The sequence below is a fragment of the Cryptomeria japonica genome, chromosome 4, assembly GCF_030272615.1.
Source record: "Cryptomeria japonica chromosome 4, Sugi_1.0, whole genome shotgun sequence".
Lineage (NCBI taxonomy): Eukaryota > Viridiplantae > Streptophyta > Pinopsida > Cupressales > Cupressaceae > Cryptomeria > Cryptomeria japonica.
In genome coordinates, this window is record NC_081408.1 from 566,117,716 (window position 1) to 566,136,017 (window position 18,302).

General features: G+C 35.8%; 1 protein-coding gene across 2 annotated transcripts in view; it reads right to left on the reverse strand.

Moving 5' to 3' along the window:
* LOC131036112 (uncharacterized) overlaps positions 1 to 17,900 on the reverse strand; it is a 73,132-nt gene extending 55,232 nt beyond the window's left edge. Inside the window, exons 1-5 of one of the 2 annotated variants that reach the window (XM_057967926.2) lie at positions 17,538 to 17,893; positions 17,369 to 17,456; positions 16,468 to 16,553; positions 14,335 to 14,413; positions 14,151 to 14,210 (exon numbers count right to left, since the gene is read on the reverse strand). In XM_057967926.2, coding sequence (XP_057823909.1) covers positions 14,151 to 14,210; positions 14,335 to 14,413; positions 16,468 to 16,553; positions 17,369 to 17,456; positions 17,538 to 17,710 — 486 coding nt within the window. In that variant the 5' untranslated portion in view covers positions 17,711 to 17,893. Of the gene's footprint in view, positions 1 to 14,150; positions 14,211 to 14,334; positions 14,414 to 16,467; positions 16,554 to 17,368; positions 17,457 to 17,537 lie in introns of both variants that reach the window. The other variant, XM_057967927.2, reaches the window with a different exon arrangement.
* Positions 17,901 to 18,302: the final 402 nt, after the last annotated feature.

The following is an 18,302-nucleotide window of genomic DNA, read 5'->3' on the forward strand; positions in this document are numbered from 1 at the left end:
ATCTTCTTATATCTCTTAGAGATTGGAGCTTGATGTACTAACAAGTATTTTGCAGAGTTGCCATTGTAAGGCTGTATTCAATAGTACTGAAACAGTCCATTTTATTTTTGCACTATACTTCTTGTATCGCCCACTGCACAAGTGGAAGAGGCTGGCTTGCCGCGTATCTCTATTCTACTTTGTACTCTTGTCCTCCCGCTGTTAAAGTGGTTGAGTGATGGTTTGTTATTTCCAGTCCTCCCGTTGAATAAGTGGTTGAGTGATTGTCTTGTTTAATTTTCAGTCTTCTTGGATTTGTAATTGGTTGGTTATACCGCCAAGTAGTTGTTAATTTCCAGCATTTCTTTATCCTGCTAAAAAGTGGAAGTGGTTGGTCCAACCGCCAATATGTATTGTTTTCAATATTTCATCTTACTAATGCTAATGGGTGAGATTATTATGTTTAAAATTTGAAAAAAACTAAGGGGGACATTTCATAAGATTAGCCTCAAAAAGCCCATGAACGGGCCTATATATATATAAAATAATTAATAATTATATTAAATAATCAATTATATTAGATCATTATATTATATTACTAATTATAATATAGCTTACATTGTTCAAAAGGTGTAACAATATTTGGAAAGTTGAAACAATTTAAAATATCTAATTTTAAAATCGTAAATTCATGATTTGAATTTTTTATGATAAAACTTTAATAACATATAATGTGTGAATTTATAAATTTACAGATATTATTTCTATGTAAATAGATTTTTATTTCTATTATGTAAATGTTAGAAATAATATATAAATATTAAAAATTAAAAGAACAAAATATAAATATTAAAAATGGTATGTAATTAGAATATTAAAAATAGAATTTATGGCTTAGCATGGTATATAAATAAATTGGCATTACTATACAATATATAATGTTAACCATATATCTGCAAGACATATATTATAAAATATTTTTTAGGAATACAAAATTAATCGTCCATCTATTGCACAATATTTTTTGGAAAGGAGCGCTTTGTGAATGTTGAGCACAACACCACCATCAACAATGGTAATGCTGCCAACAATTTCCTCAGCGACATAAAATAAATGTGTTTGCCCTAAATTTCGTCTCAAGCAAATCGCGAGAAAGCTTTTACTTGCAGCGCATGAAATGTGAAATGATTCATTTTATGAACAAGGGTTTTGTCTATTCACAAATTTTTAAAAATGCATCAAAAAATCCGTTGATATAGTAATGTAGGATTTTATGCCTATTCTGCGGTTTTTCCTAGGGTTTTTGCCTCTCATTTTTCACGATTTATGTGAATATTTTGCGATTTAAACAACGTTTTTTTAGGGTTAATCACGATTGTTTGGGAAAAATCATTGACTAATGGTCAATGATTTTTTACTCGATTCAAGGGGAAAATTTGAGACAACAAGCGATTAATCGCAATCAATTGCAGATTTTTGCTTCTTTGGTCTTAAGTATTGTTCTACATCAAAGTAGACTATGGACACCTTCACCAAACCCTTCACAAAAAGCAAGTTCCTTCATCTTTGAGCTTTGCTTGGGGTCTAACAGGGGTCTAATTCAAGAGGGGATTCTTAGTCCTTCATTTTCTCTCTCTATTTAGGGGGGCTATTCCTCTTATGGAGGGACTTCTTATGGGGGGGATTTCTATGTACATGGGTAGCTAACATGGCTTCATTTGTCGAGACTCATCTTTTCACCCAATGATGTTATGCTTAAGGGGGGGGTGCAAGTGTAGGTTTTTTATTTTCTTTATGTTAGGGGGTATTTCTTTTTTCCACCACATATTATTTAAGTTTGCTTAGGTTATTAGGAGTGATTAATAATTAGGACACGTGGCGAAATACTTCAACTACATGTGTCATTCTCTCCCACACATGGGTAGTTGAGTTACACACCCTCTTTTGGTTGTTATGCCACCTCTCATAACCATTATTTTGTCCTTACCTAAGTAGGTATAGGGTAGTTGGGTTTCTCCTCCTCTTTTGGCTTTATGTGCCACCTATCATAACTTCTTTTCTATCTTCATCTAACAAGGTTATGCCACATATTTTGGCATTTACCAAGTAGGTAAAACCTCCCACACTTTATGTAAAGTAGGAGTTAATGCACCTCTTGGATGTATATGCCCTTATTGTGCTATATATACAACACTCTCCTCTCATCTTCACAAGTTCACTGATAGCTCAGTGAAAGTATTAAGAGTATTTTGCAATTTCTCTTGTTTTGTCTCTATTTTTCTCTCGTTTTAGATTTCTATTCATTCTACTATTTTGATCTTCGATCATATGTTGGGTGGAGTTGCATGTCATCTACAACCAACATCAGATCCTGGCTCGATTCTTGCTTCTCGCAAAATCTAACACAATGCAATGAGGTTAATTCACACCATATGACTATGGACAATTTGGATAGGGAGCCACAAACAAGCCAAGTATTGAGAGGGCAGAGAGGGTTGGTAATAATTGAGAAGATTTACGAAAAGGAATACCAATCCAAGAGTAGATGTGACATTGATCTACTCGTAGTGAAAAGGTATTACTTCACACCATATAACTATAGATAGTTTGGATAGGGGTCCCAAGACAAGCCAAGTATTGAGAGGAGGGTAGGGGTTAGTAACAAGTGAGAAGATTTGTGAAAAGGAATTCCTATCCAATAGGATCTATGACTTTGATCTACTAGCAGTGCAATAGCATCACTTCACACTATATGATTATAGATACTCTAGATAGAGGCCCCAAGACAAGCCAAGTATTGAGAAGCATATAGGAGCAATTCTAGATAGAGGCCCCAAGACAAGCCAAGTACTGAGAAGCATACGAGGACAAGTCCATATCTCCTCATAGATCATCTAGTAGCAAAACTATTCATCCACTACTACATAAACTACTCATGAAAATATCAATTCTATGGATTGGCTTGGATGGAATCAAGCAACACCAACAGCTAATTTATGTCTTCACCATAAGTCTCCACACCTCTCCTAGAACACATAGAAATATGATGACATTCTAACTCCTCTTCTAGAACACATGGACGTACCATGAAATCCTAACTCCTCTCCAATTATGCCCTCTCCTAGAACACATGGACATCCTAGCTCCTCTCCAATTATGCCCTCTCCTAGACCACATGGACATCCTAATTCTGGTCCAATCATGTTATGCAACTGTAACAGTGTTAGCTCTATTCTACATTGTTCCCAGGAAACAACAAAACAAAAGAATTAAATCAACAAAACATAAAACAGTTGTGCTCCTTCTAACTACCAACACATCTACTCCTCTTCCATGCTTGTATAGTAATGGATTATAATTATTCTTTCATTAATTTGAAAAAAAGAGGCAACTAGAGGCAGATTGACTTCTTGTTACATATTTGAACAAATTTGAGTGTGTCATCCTGTTGTGACGTTTTCACACATCGCCCCATTGCAAATGGGGACCCCTACTCTTTTGCTTTGTAGGGTAAGTTTTCTAGGTCTTTTAGGGTTTTGTCTGTTAGCCTTTGCGTTTTGAGTGTCGCCAAGAGGATCACATGGATAGCAAGTCCGGTTTGAGTAAAGTCCTGATCCTGAAATTTTGGCTAAGTCTGAAAGTCCTGATCCTGAAATTTTGGCTAAGTCTGAAAGTCTGGAATGTCCTGATCCTGAAATTTGACTAAGTTTGGAAACTGAAAAACCTCCAAAAACTAGATTTTGCAATATAACTCCTGGAGGTCTGAAACCACTCTCAAACATCCTAAAAGTATATATGGAATATAACTTAAAGTATAACTTATACTTAAATGTTATATTCCATAAAAATTATCCTGATAGAGAGTTCAAAAAGTCAAATTTCGCTCTTGTCCTTCACTGAGGATCCAGAGCGAATTTCGCTCCTGCCCCTCTCAGGAGGTCCAAGGCGAATCGCTCTTGTCCCTCACCAAGGGTCCAGGGCGAAAAAACCTATTGGAGTCATTTCTGACCTTGTTTGGTCAAATTGAAACATCAAAGGCATGGTGGAGAGATGATTGAATGTGATAGGGCATCCAGACTTGATTAAAGACGATGAAATGGTGGAGTTTTACCTAGAAGGGTAAATTCGCTCCTGTCCCTCTCCAAGGGTCCAGGGCGAAGTTCTTTATATCCACATTTTTAGACCTTTCTTGGACTTGAACTCATATTCGTAGCGTGTAACAAGGTGAAATCTTCCCTAGCAAGGACATTTCGTGATGAAAGGTGAAGCATTTTGGCCTAGAAGGCAAAATTCGCTCCTATCCCTCACTGAAGGACTAGAGCTTGAATTTCAAATTTGCACTATTTTTGCAAGATCAAAATGATTTTATGATTTGAAGAGATCAAGGAAAACATGATTTGTGCGTTGAATATAATTTGAGTGGTCCACAAACATGAAAATATACCAAGATGACAAAAGCCGCTCCTGTCCCTCTCCAAGGGTCCAAGGCGAAATTTCCAAATGTGCCCATTTACCTTACATTTCAAGATGATATTTTTGTTCCCAAGACTCAAGAGGTAGTGAAGTGTGATATTCTACGCCTGGAAGGTAATTTGAAGATTGATGTGATCAAGAATTTGTGCAATGGACTCAAAAGCCCTCCTGTCCCTCACTGAAGGACCAGGGCGATTTTTTACAAAATCAACAACTTCCCTCCAAGATTATGCTAAGGCAAGATTGTGCAAGGATGAAAGAGGTCTTCTAAAGCATGGTGAACAGGGATTTGCCTCCAAAACTTGATAATCCTAGCCTAAAATGCAAAAGTCGCTCCTGCCCCTCTCCAAGGGACCAGGGCGAAAATCTTTGGAGAATCAATTTTGCCTTGCAAAAACGAGTTAGGCATGCATGAAATGAATGAAAGGGATCATTGCTTACCCCACAGCGAGAATTGACAAATAAAGGTGAAGGATTAAGACCAAAAATGGAAAATCGCTCCTGTCCCTCTCCAAGGGTCCAGGGCGAAAAAGTCCTAAAGGCTCTTTCCTCCTAGAGATCAAATGAATTAAACTCGAGACTCCAATTAAAAATGCCATTTTAAAAGCCTAGATGAAGTTTTGAACGTGGAAAATAAGGAATGCAAGGCCTAAATTAAAAGTTCGCTCCTGTCCCTCTCCAAGGGACCAGGGCGAAGTTAGTGGCATTCATTATTTTTTACCATATTTGGGCGTTAATATCCTCCAAATCGCATTAGATGACAAATTGCTAAATTCGAAATATTTGAAAAAATTAAATTAAATTGGCATTTAATAGAAGACACATTGGCATTTAATAAATTAATTTTGAGCCTCAAAAAATCGAATTCTTATTATAAAGGCATTTAAATTAATTTTTGTGAAATTAGAATTAAAAATGGAGCGCTTGAAGGCTTATTTTTATTATTTTATCAAGTCGGCCTCTCCTTTTTGTAATTTTATTTATTTTTTAGGCCTATCTTGACAAGTCGGCCTAGGGGGAACAAGGTGGTGAGCGCTCTATATATATTGGAGGTGTGTTTTTTCATTATCCAAATCATTCACTCATTGCTTCAAGTGCAAATTTGGAGAGCTAATTGAAGGTGCGAAATCTAGCTGGAGTGGAGCAAATTTCTACTAAGTGTGGAGACTAAGGAGGGCGAAATTCATCTTGAAGGCTATTGGAGAGGCGAATTTCTTGCTAGATTGGAGGATAATTTCCAGATTTTTTGAAGGCTAAAGGAGGCGTACTTCATCCAAGGGATGGCTATAAATCTTGCCCAGCAAAATCCGGTCTTCTTCCTTCATTTTTCAAGGTTTTGTACTTAAATACTCAAAGGAGGAGGTATGAAGAATTACTTTTTTTGAAGTTCTTATTCAAGACTTATTGTGATCCCATTGCAATTTTGTAAAGTCTAAGTCTTGAAAATCCAATTTCCATTCATTATTAATTTGAAAATGTGTATTTCTTGATTTATCATGACTTTTTTTCAAATTAATATCTTAAGTTTTACCTTTGAAAGGTCTTAAATTTCATGCTTTAAGGTTTGATGCTCAAAAGACTAACTTTAATATTTTGTGTAGGCATCAAATGGAGATCCCGGAGTTGGAAAATCAAGCCAGATCAAGGACGGTCTCCTCCAAGAAGATCAAGCAAGGATAAGGGCGACTTCTTCCAATCCAGCATTCCAAGGCGAGGTATATCAATCATCCTGCAAATCAAAGACACAAGAAGTCAGGGCAAAGGGTTCGTTGAAGAAGCAGATAGTTCCAGAAGAATTAATTAAGGCTAACTTCTCAATGTTACCAAATTGAGTATCAACCAGGTGTTAGATGAGTTGGCATCCCAGTCATCACTTCTCCAATTGGATTGGTCCACCTCAGCATGTCCAGATTCAATGTACCTAACTCATGGAAGGTGGCACAAACTTCAATGTACCTACCCCGACTATCCATTGGTCGATTTTTCCAGAGAGGACATGTGTCCAAGCAATACAATTTTATCATTGGTCAAGCATTAAATGTTATGTAATGGTTGTAACAAACCCTAATTAGGGTTTTCATTGTAAAATCTTGGCCATTGATCTCGAATTGATCTAAGCCATCGAATTGTATTGAGGGCACTATATAAGCCCTGGCATTTCATTTGTAAAGGATATATAGAAAATAGATAGAAAGCAATAGAATAGAGTTAGTGAATAGAGAGTAGTTAGAAGGTGATTAGCAGGTGATTAGAATAGCAATTAGAGTAGAGTAGAGAGAGAAGGCAAAGATTGTTGCCAAGATGTTGTTGTAAGAGACTTGTAACTTCATTGAAGAAATGGTGAAATTTATGGGTCGATTCAACAATTTGCATGGTCTCTATACTTCTCATATTTGATTTCATGTTATTAGATGAGTGGAAGAAATGTGCTTGATTGATGATGGAATTTGTATATCCATACTACTAGCAGTTTGTTGATTGCAGACTTGCCTTGTGTAGTCAACTGGAATCATTCAGCTTAAGCTTAACTTCAATTGTCGCTTCTTCATTGATATGCATCAACCTGATGGTGTCTATGCCTGCAATGATGATTTGAACATCATAAAGCTTTCCTTCAAAGATCGCACTAACCTTGTGGAGATGTTCCTGTGATGTCAAAACAAGACTTAGTTAGAATTTCATCAAAAATCATTCATTGCTCCTACATTCTTAGTATTAGGATTAGATCCTTTCCTCACCCTCATCTTTTTTTCCTTTTTTTCAAATCTAAGGCAGTAAAATCCTGTGTTCGAGCAATATTCAAAGCAAATCAAAAGTTCAGTCATCAAGTGTAAGTCCCCTTGTGATTCCAGCAAATCACATCATACCACAGAGAGCTTATCCACACGTAGAGATCCTACAAAAAAGAACCTTGAAGTCACCCTGATTGATCCTTTTCACGATATCTTCAGCATTCAGAGGCTTTACTCAAGAGAGGATAAGGTACCCTTGGGTATTTTATTCTGTGTTTGATAGTGCATAAAAAACACGTCAACACATCCCCCAGGTCACCCCTAGGCCCCTAAACAGTGGTATTAAAGCATTCAATTTGTTCTACATTCTAGTGGAATTGAATTATCATCTAAACTCTTCCTTGTGTTGGGAAATAAGCAAGTTCAATAGCAAAGATTATGAAGATCAATCTCTATCCAATAAACTAATCAAAGGATGGGATACAAGGCTTGAATAGCTACAACATGAAAATCTGAAACTCATATGCAAATCTGAAAATTAAGTTGCCTTAATATGGAAAACCATGATTAGATCCTTCTTCTTATTGATGCCAAAAATCAATTTGTATATCATGCTTAATAAACCTATCTTATGTGAACTTAAAACAGCAATAAATAATCATTAAGAACAGCATAAGATAGCAACAATAAAGCATAAATCAGCAACATAATTACCACATAACACATGATTTACATGGAGAAACCCTTGCAGGAGAAAACTCCACCAAAAAGAGAGGTCAAGTATGCATTATCAACAATAAATTTGCTTACAATACAATCACTTCCATTCTCCTCTTTGCCTCCAATGTAGCAGCACCTATGTACATGTGAACAACCTCCTTATGCCTCCCACCTATTCTTGTTCCTACAAATGAACTCTATATTCAATTGTTATACACATATTTCTACATCCAAAAGGCTGAGTTTTATAGAATGGTAAGAGCTCTAAAACCACCAATAAAAATGTCCAAAGAAGCCTCTTCATTCCTCACGACCACAACCTTTGGAATGCCTCCATAGAACTCAAAAAGACACCAGTTTTGGCTCCAATACATTCAACTTGGGCGCCCATCTTACAAGATAAACATTACATTAAACGCAATAAATTATGGAATACCAAGAGACAAATGTTGCCTCTTCCAAGCACCCACTAGGAGAAGCCCAAAGGTCACTCATTTGTCCACTTCCTAAGTCATTAATTATCTTATTCTAGATGTCCATAAGTGGGAAAAACAATATTAATAATTGTGTTCACAATCCACTTTTACCGCTGCTAATGGAACCCATCACCCCTTATGAATGTATTACAAATTATTTTCCCAATACATCTTAAGTGCCTTAGGAAACTTTCCAAGGATGTTGGAACCATGTCACAAGATTTACAAGGTAGATGCACCTTAATCCTAACACTTTGCAGTTCGTATGCCCACTTGCATGAGGTCTAAGTACAAAATCCTAGTCATGAATTTCATGATCATTCATCATATCCCCCCTCACGATTTGTGAAGATGGTAGATAAATCGAGACCAAAAACATTGACTTCATCAATGTTTCGAAGATTGGTAAAAACTCTTTGCACAAGATATAAACAATTTACAGCGACATATGCATGAGTGAGAGTGGAGAATCACTTATGACTTCACCCAAATTTTGCATTAAGTTCAAACTTTTTCAAACCCATCAACTTTGGCAACAAATGGAGGCCAAAAATCATAAAGGCATAAGTCAATCTTGGCAAACATTTATTTGAGGGCAAAATAGATGCAGATGCTTTAGAATCCGAATCTACAAATTGCACATTGTTCACAAAAACAAGGGGAAATACATTGTACAGTGCCCATACCATCTCATTCAATCAACTTTACATTTTATCATACAGACAAGAGGATGACTTCACACTATACAACAAGTGGACATATGGCAATATTCATTTTTTAGCATATGCCAATCTTCATTTTGCATCGTATGGCTCCCTGCGCTCCTTGAACGACGAGCCATTCTCTCCATCACTAGAACTTCACCGTACGGCAAGTTGCCTTCAACACCGTAAGTTGGCATACCACTCCCCACTGCACTGATTCCATCATTTGGCAATAGACAAATTCCCTGACCACTCAATGACATATTTCCTTCATAATACAATGAAATGAATTCTTTTGGAAACATCAAATTTACTATGTTGCATGCATTGGTTAAACACTCCAAAAACTTTGCTTTCTGGCTTTGTCAGCATTGCTTTTTGCCCCTTAAAAAATCACAAAAATGATGGTTGCCATGATGATTTGTGTGGTTTTGAATGTCTTAATTTGGGCTTGACAACAAAGCTCCACCCCTCAACCTCGCCCCTCAACTCCAACCCTATATCATGACAGGAAGCACACCAAGGGCAGTATCCCCAAACACCGCAAGGGGTGCTACCCCTCAACCCTATTGGGGGTGCTACCCCTAGACCCTAGCAAGGGGCACTGCCCCTCAACCCTGTTGGGGGTGCTACCCCTAGATCCCCAAAAGGGGCACTACCCCTTGACTTCGATGGGGGCATCACCCCTAGACCCCCATTGCATTCATTTGTTTTTCCAAGCACGATCCAACTTTCAGTTTGCAAAGTGCAAGCCATTGTCTACACTATCATTATCAATCTTCCCTTGTGTTACTTGATGTTTGCTAGTTGTCTGGAAGACAACTTTTTCTTTTGGGAAGGGAAGGGTGATGTAGTCAACGTACAATGTCTATTGTCATGTTCAATAATAATGGTTATACAACTATGTATTAATTGTTGACTTTGGGTAGTTATAAGCATCGGGTAGCTATAAGCATTAGTTGGTTGACGTTTATGTTCCTCTTGGCAACCATTGGGTCCTTTTAATATATTGTGTAACGTCAAGGAAAGTAGGATGATCCAGTCGAATCAACTCTAATCCTTAGCTGATCATCTCTGGTCTTCCTTTGTAATAATTTCATGTGCAAAAAGACATTTTACTCCTGTATTTGGTATGCATTGTCATCTTTATTATTAATTCATGTATTTAATTTATTAGATATAGCAATAAACACCCAAAGCCTTAGTCAAAATTTACACCCAATTCACAAGATGAATCAATGGGCCTACAATAAAATATTCCCTAAATCTACCATAAGTTCATTGCAATCCACTCATCAACTTGGGCTCCATCATCTTCATTCAAAGATGCTTATGACATGTCGTAAACCAAGTCATAAGTTGGTCAACAAGTGTAACTTCCTCTAACAACTCCTTCGTGTCCTAGATGTTTTTACATTTCCAATGACATGGGCGTAACTTCTGAAGGCCATAACTTTTGATCCAAGAGGCTGATTGGGCCTCCTTTGTTTTAGATTGTGGAGCTTAAAACCACCTCCTTAGCCCAAAAATTGAGTTTTTATGTTCAATTACCTAAAAATTGCATTTTTTGCATTCTTAATAATAGGAACAAGCTTGAGACACCTTTCCTAACAATGTTGTCATCACCTTCATCTAATGGACCTTTCCTAGAACACGTCAACATAACCTAAACCCCTAACTCCTATCTAATCATGCTGCATACCTTCAAGAATGCCAGCCTTGTTCTATAAAACTATTTTACAACATTTCTAGGAAACAACAAAATAAAGGAATTGAATTGCTAAAGATGAGCAGTTGTGTTTCTTGTAATTGGTATAGCATCCCTTCATCTTCCATACTTGTACATTATGTATTGTGACTACTCTTTTATATGTTTAGAAGGGGTAGCTAGATAGTAGCAAATAGACATCTTGTAACACATTCAAACCCTCCAAATCTATAAAGAACTCTTGCATAATACAATCTATTGATATTATCCTTCTTGTCTGTTTAACTCATTAATCTCTTACACTATATCGTTTCCATAATTTGCTTCTGTTCATAACAATTTAAACTAGTTTGAATCTGTCATCCCAACAAATGAGCTTGTGATTGCACTTTCTGTAACAAGGATAAAGATCCAAACATTGTCTAGCTCCATGATCTCTATGATAGCTACATATGATGGAATGGAACATACACCCAATCTGCATTTGGGCAGGTTGCTCATACTCATTTTGAGCAGGTTATTCTCTTGCAGAATGGGTTGCACTTGTGCAAGAATATTCTCCACATCATTTGCATCTCAAACCAGCATACTTGGTTCTCATTTCCACCAAGAGGCCATTGAAGCCCACCTTCTTCAAAGGCTTGAAACCATCCCTTTGGTGTGTCATTCAAATTTTCAAAGCAAAACACATAATTGATTCAGTTTCTCAAAATCAGGAAAAGCTTACCATGCTTTCATTTGTTGCCACTGGAGCTTATTCAAGATGCCTAAGCTTGTTCCACATCTCTACACATTCACCCTATAGTACAACCAGATTCTATTGGTTTTCATCACAAATTACCTCTTTGGTAACTTATAAGTTGTTTTTTTATTGTTTGAGCACATCCCATCTGATTTTTTTATTGGTAGATTCTCTTTTCAAATTGAATTTATAAAGATGTTGCTTGCATTGCCAATCCTCTCCTTATTAAGTTGGATATACAGCCTGGGTTGGCCTAGTGGTAGAGAACTTGTGCTCTTGAAAGAGAGGTCACAAGTTCAAATCCCATAGGGGGAAAGGTATATATGTGTCATTTGTAGAACAGTTAGGTGCCTCCCACAAGGAGTATTGGATAGTCCCATATTGCTATAAGCCAATATGTAGACCCATATACACACCGTCCACCATCGTGGACTATAAAATTAGAATCTTATCTTGTTATGTTTTTAAGTTAATTCCACATATGCAATCACAGCAAACGACAGAATGTGGCATCTTGAAGTTGCAATCATATGCACCCTACTGAAATCTAAGACTAACATACTTTCCATTTAAATTTTAAATAGACTAGTTTTTAGTGACCATTATGTTGGCATCCAAAATTCCAATTATAACACTATTAAGTTGTACATTTTTCACTGCCATGTGATTAGAGAGGTGATTTGGATACCAGGAGTACTAAGTCACCGCGTTCGAGTTCGAGTTCGAATTCGCCAACAATAAAATTCAGATGAAGTTCAGCAAGGGTAAAAAATTCGAAAAAAAATTCGACATTAAATTCGCCTAGATAAATTTGAATTTTTTAAATATATAAATAATAAATTCAATAAATTGTCAATATAATTTAACATTTCAAATATATTTGAAATAAAATGATCAAATTTATTATTTATTCAAATAAAATAATATTATATTAAATTAAAAATTAACATAAATTATTTTCATATATTAAATTAAAAGTATAACAAATAAAACAATATTATGAATTTTTTAATACATTATAATAAATTTAAAAAAACATTATAATATAAATATATGTAAAATTTTAACTTTTTAAATTATTAATATATAAATAATAAATATGTTAATATTATGCATTAAATAATAAATATATTTTAAGCTTGCAGTTTTTCGTTCGTCAATTTCTATTTCATACGAAAAATGATTAAGTGGTATTATGGTTAATTTCTCCTTCATCAATAATAAATTGGAAGGCGTTTTTCGTTCGTCAAACCCCGCAGGCATTGTTCACGACGCCCATTCTCTCGCAAGCAGGCATTCAAAAAGCGGGAGTCTAATTGCTCAGTGCTTACGGCTTCAGAAAATTGTTGCAGTCTGCACGAGCTGATGGAGAATCATCCGCCCACAGTGGAGGTGGCGAGAAGGACCCGAGATTGTCTGTGGATAAAGCCTGCCCCCCTCATACATTTGACTATTGATGGCCCTAGTTTTGTTCCGTACAAATTTCCGCCGAATTAGAACGAATTTTTAACATTTTATTGAAACTCGCCAAATTTCGAACTTGATACATCAAGTTCGGCGAATGCGGTGACTTATCCATGAGGAGAATACTCTAGACTGTAATGATTTCAATGTGGTCTATAGAAGAATAGAAAAGATATTAAAACTGAAACAGAAGAGTGTACAGTAGAAATGTATGGTTGTTTATTTTCTACAAGCAATGTCTTTACTATGACCATGTTTACGTAATATTACAAATCCACAAAGGCCAAAGGACTTTTATGGAAAGAAAACAGTTAATCTTCCACTCAACCCTTCATCTTTTGACAAAAGAGCTGAATTTTATTTTAGATGTAATTGCTAAACTTGACTCCACCCTTTTGAGGATGTGGGCTGCAACACTGTAGGCATGCAGCGGTGCCATGTTTTGTGAGTGACCTTGGTGGTTTGGTCCGTAGGTGTTTGGAACCGTGACCAGGCTAGGCTGATTATGAAGACCATCTCACTGAAAAGTGGATTGATCTTTGAGATACAAAGAACCTCTAGAGAGTGTTCAGAAGTACTACAAATGATAAGAATGGGGTTGGCAGTATTAATATTATTATATTTGAAGAATCCACCAGGATTAGCAAGGGTACTCTAAAACAAAGCTTAGAGCCAATACAGAATCTGATTATATCATTAAAGCAAATGTCTACATTAGGGAGTACTGATGATAGAGGATTGTTGGAAAACAAAGAGTGCAACCACAAACTTTATATGATCTACTTATTTTCAATGATATTTCCAAAGTCGTTCAATGTTATGATCAACAACAGGATGCAAACCTTCTACATAGATTCCTACTGAGATATCAAGAAATTGTTGCGAGACATAATCCTGAGCTATGAAAAAAATGCTATAACAAATATCCCTGTTCCACATTCACCATATTTAAATGAATGCCAATATGATTGAAACAGATTTACAAATATGTCAATCCTTACAATGAGTGATTGTGCGATAATTTTTTGTCAAACTTCATGATAGAATGAATCAAAATGCTGTAAAATCACTTTCAATCAAGTATTGAAGCAGCTAAAAATTCAAAAACAAGAGACAGCAAACCAAATAAAGTAAAGAACTGAATGCAAAAACCTGAATATTGCTCGAATTATAACCTCCTAAATGGCCAAGCACAAACCAAGATCGTATTGCCTGCATTTGATATCAAAAGTCAAGCATAAACAATGTCATGCTTCCAATGCTAACTTTAAAAGTTAAAAGTATAAGATTCCCACGATTAAATATGCAAATGTAAATGGAATTTCTATGTGATTACACTGCTGATAATCCTTAAATCGTTGTCTGATGGAGCGTGTTCAAATTCAAACCATATGTAGGAGTCAGAGTAGTCAAATCTGCAACCATTTAATAAGACCACATGAAATAGTTTACTTTCTACTTTCTTGTAAAAGAAAGAGGTGGACTCAATCTTCAAAAATTTTAAGCCTTGAAATGTTATAACCACTAACTTCCACCCCTAAGGATTCAAGATTGTGATTATATGCAAAACATGGTATAGCTGTTTCAAGTTTGCCTTATATATGTGAAACATCAAGAACAATATTGAGAAACATCTTCATTAGCACATATAATCCTCAAATTCTTTCACAACACAAAGTTGGATCCTTTTATTTGTGGTTGTGATATAGGTGTACAACAGTAAGTGTCTATCAATGTAGAAAAACACTATTTGTGGTTGTGATTTAGGTGAAGTAAATGTCTGTCAATGTAGAACAACACTAAAAGTTTCAAGATATTGACGTCAAAGAAAAGAAGAGCTAGGAAAAAATGGAACTTCTGACCACTAAGTGTTTGAACTAATAAATGATCAATGAGTGCAAACAATTTAATGATATAATTCTAAGAAGACGGCAGCAAATATACTACAAACTTGTCATCCACACTGGAAATAACAGGTCACAAAGGAGAAAGAGTTCAAGTTCTAACTCAAATGCAAAGCCATTAAACACTAGGAATGTACAATGACTAAACCCAATATCAACTGCATAGTGCATGGTCCCTTGAAACTGTAGGAGACAGTTGTATGGCTAGTCAAACTTCCCATGCAGTACCTCACATAATGGTTAATGCCATTACAGTCAACTAACTAACCACCCATGTTCTAAAGATCCTTATGTGATCCTTAAGTTTGAAATTCTGACAAACTTTTTTAGCAAAAAAGTTATCCTTACGTGGAACCATCTCTACAAACAAACAAGAGGATTTTCATACTCTGCCCACCTGGAAACCAAAGAATTTTCATCCTCCAATCACCTACACACCAAGGGTTTTCATCGTCGGAAGAAAATAGATGGACACAACCTGTCGCTGTACAAGGACCAGCTGCTTAGGTGTATATGGATAGCATGGGAAAAAAAGGGAAACAAAATGTGTTTATTGAGGAGAGGGAGCAGAGTTGATCTACACGACAATTCAACATAGAAACCTTTTTAGTACATGCCAACCCAAAATAAGAAATGTTTTTTTCAGATTGTTCCCCTCATGGAATCAATATCCCCTCTACTGTTCCCTCTAAGTGCATGGTGGGATAAAGGAATGGGACTTTATGTAATCAACAGAGAGTGCTTGTCTTCTATTGAGGAGCCAGGATAATCGAAGTCATATCATCCTCTAAAAAATTTCTGAAGACAAAGGGATAGTTTTCAAACACAAGGGTACCATTGTCTGTTGAGAAGGTATCATGGCGCAATTGGTCCAGACTGAACTGATACCTTTGTGACTCCATTCCGTGGAGTTTTTACTCGAAGAAGATTCTCTATGTGAATTTTTTGTGTCTTTTGTGTGGACATGTGCTTCCTTGTGTTTCTGTTCAATGTACCGTGTAGTTGCCTTACAGTTAGTTACACACAAACATTTTAAAATATTGGAACTCCATTCAATATAAAATCAACGCAGTTGTACTTTCTGTCTATGCTGACCATTAGGCATTCCGGCTCATTAGACTTATCCAATACCAGTTTACAGATTCCACACGTGCTTTTCTCATTAGTTTCAAGGTTCTGCACACATAAGGTTTAGCCTACCATGTGACAAAAAAAGAATCAATAATACTGGAAATATGTATGTTTTTCTACAAGAAAGAAGAGCCATTGGAGTATTTTCTAAGGAAATAAATAACAATGAAAATGTTTATGGCTTTCTAAAAGAAAGAATCAAAGAATAGCCAGTAGAGAATTTTTCCAAGAAATTTTAAATATAAATAAACTTTACTCAGTTAACTATAACTGAAAACAAAAAAAATTGAAGATATTAATATTTTTTATAGTCTTGTCCCATCCTGTTAGAGGATATAGTAATTCAAACATGATGTCGAAATACCAAGCAAAACAATAACTCATTAAAGAACAATCAAGAAGCTCAAATACAGTAAACAAGGAAGTTCACTTACTTATTGAACAGAACGTTCATTGGCTCAGCTGACCCAGTGTTCGTCTGAAAAATAGTTTTCTGCTTCTTTTTTATCCTGTTCTCTACCTGGTCATGTCCATAAATTCTCAAAGTTAGTGGAAAAGAGAAAGTTAGGTCAAGTGGCTGCGGATCCAGCGTTGAATTAGCTTGGCTTTAAACAACCCATCAGGTTTCTATTCTTACCGAGTGCAGATTAAAGTTAATGAAAATTCTTCCAACAAATTTTTACTTAACAAGAAGAAAAAACTCTACTGGTTTAAGAATATCATCAACCCTAATCAAGGCAACATTCTTACCAACATAAGATAATTAATACTAACATCATAAGATGCCTTGGGAATAAAGAATGTGTACTTTCTGCACCTAGAATGATATATGAACTCATAGCATGAAATTTTTTATCAATTCAAGCAAACAAAGCTTAGAGAATTCATTCTAGATACCCAAAGAAACAATCTTCTCAATCAGTAAATATGATTGGTTGCTCTGACAGACCAATCTGACCAAAAGAATATTATAAGTCATCAATTCAATTCCAAGAGCCAGAAACATAAAAGGGATAAATGACAGACTTAGGAGGCAAGCCACTTCTGCAGTCTGAAAATGTTTAAACTCCAGTTTGTTTCCAACGTTAAACAACTAAACACAAGGAGACTTTCATAACAGAACCACCAGTTCAAACGTCAAGAGACATAATAAGTGTTGAAACTGGATATGCCTCAACAGACGAGGTGCAAGTCATAAAGAGACCCTAAACCCCTCAGTTGTACCAAGCCAGCCTAAAATTAGTTTTTTCAGAAACAAATTTAAAATACCAAACGTAAAACCAAAGGCATTTTGTTAAAAAAACACAAAATGTTTTTAAAAGAGCAAAAGAATACATGTTTCCGCATTTTTTCGGGATCGTCAAAATCCCCCAAGAGAATATCAGCAGGGTCCACCTCATCCTCGAATTGTTTTTCTTCCTGACTGCGAATTTGAATTTCCATCAAATAGAACTCAAAAAAAATGTTAGAAGTAGTTTGACAATATGTAAGTAGAGCCTCATACGTTTGCCATTCTGCTTCCTCCCTATTTTTAACTGCAACGCGCAAACGTGGAATGCGGAAAGCAGAACCTGCGAGTTTGAAAGTGTTGCTGGTATTGAAGTGAAAGCGGTTATAAACAATTATGTTTGGGCTAAAGTGGGCATGGCGAGTAAAGCTGGTTTGGATAGAGTGCATAGTTACAACACCCGAAGAGTGACTGATACAGCAAATGCCCAAAATGCACCTGAGGTTACTTCTGAGGTGAAATTGAGAGTGGGCAGAGTATGATTGTAAGTTCAATACTATGTTCAGTATGTGTGAGGAGGTCCACCCTTATGATAGGCCGCGGCTAAAGTGGCTTCAAAATTGTATTGTTGTACCACGGGAAGTCAATAAGACGATAAGACGAAGTTAGTAGTGCATTACAGATTGTTGATTTTTTGAAAGAGTCAATAAGACGAAGTTTACAATGTCGTTTCGGAGCCAATTTAGCTCCAATTTAGTCGCGTCTCTTATAATAGACCTTCTTTTTTGCTTTTATTATGCAGTCATATGATGATACTATTATGTTATGATTCTTTAGATATTTTTTATGATTAAATGATGAATAAAATTTTATTTTTAAATAGTTGATGAAATTTTGAAGTTAAATGGTAATTGATGAAATATGATGTTTACGTGAATTGTTCTAGGTTTACAAAATAAATTGACTTATATGTTAAATAGATGTTGAAGTAGATAATTGGTATTGAAAATAATCTGACTTAAATTGCCACAAAATTTATAT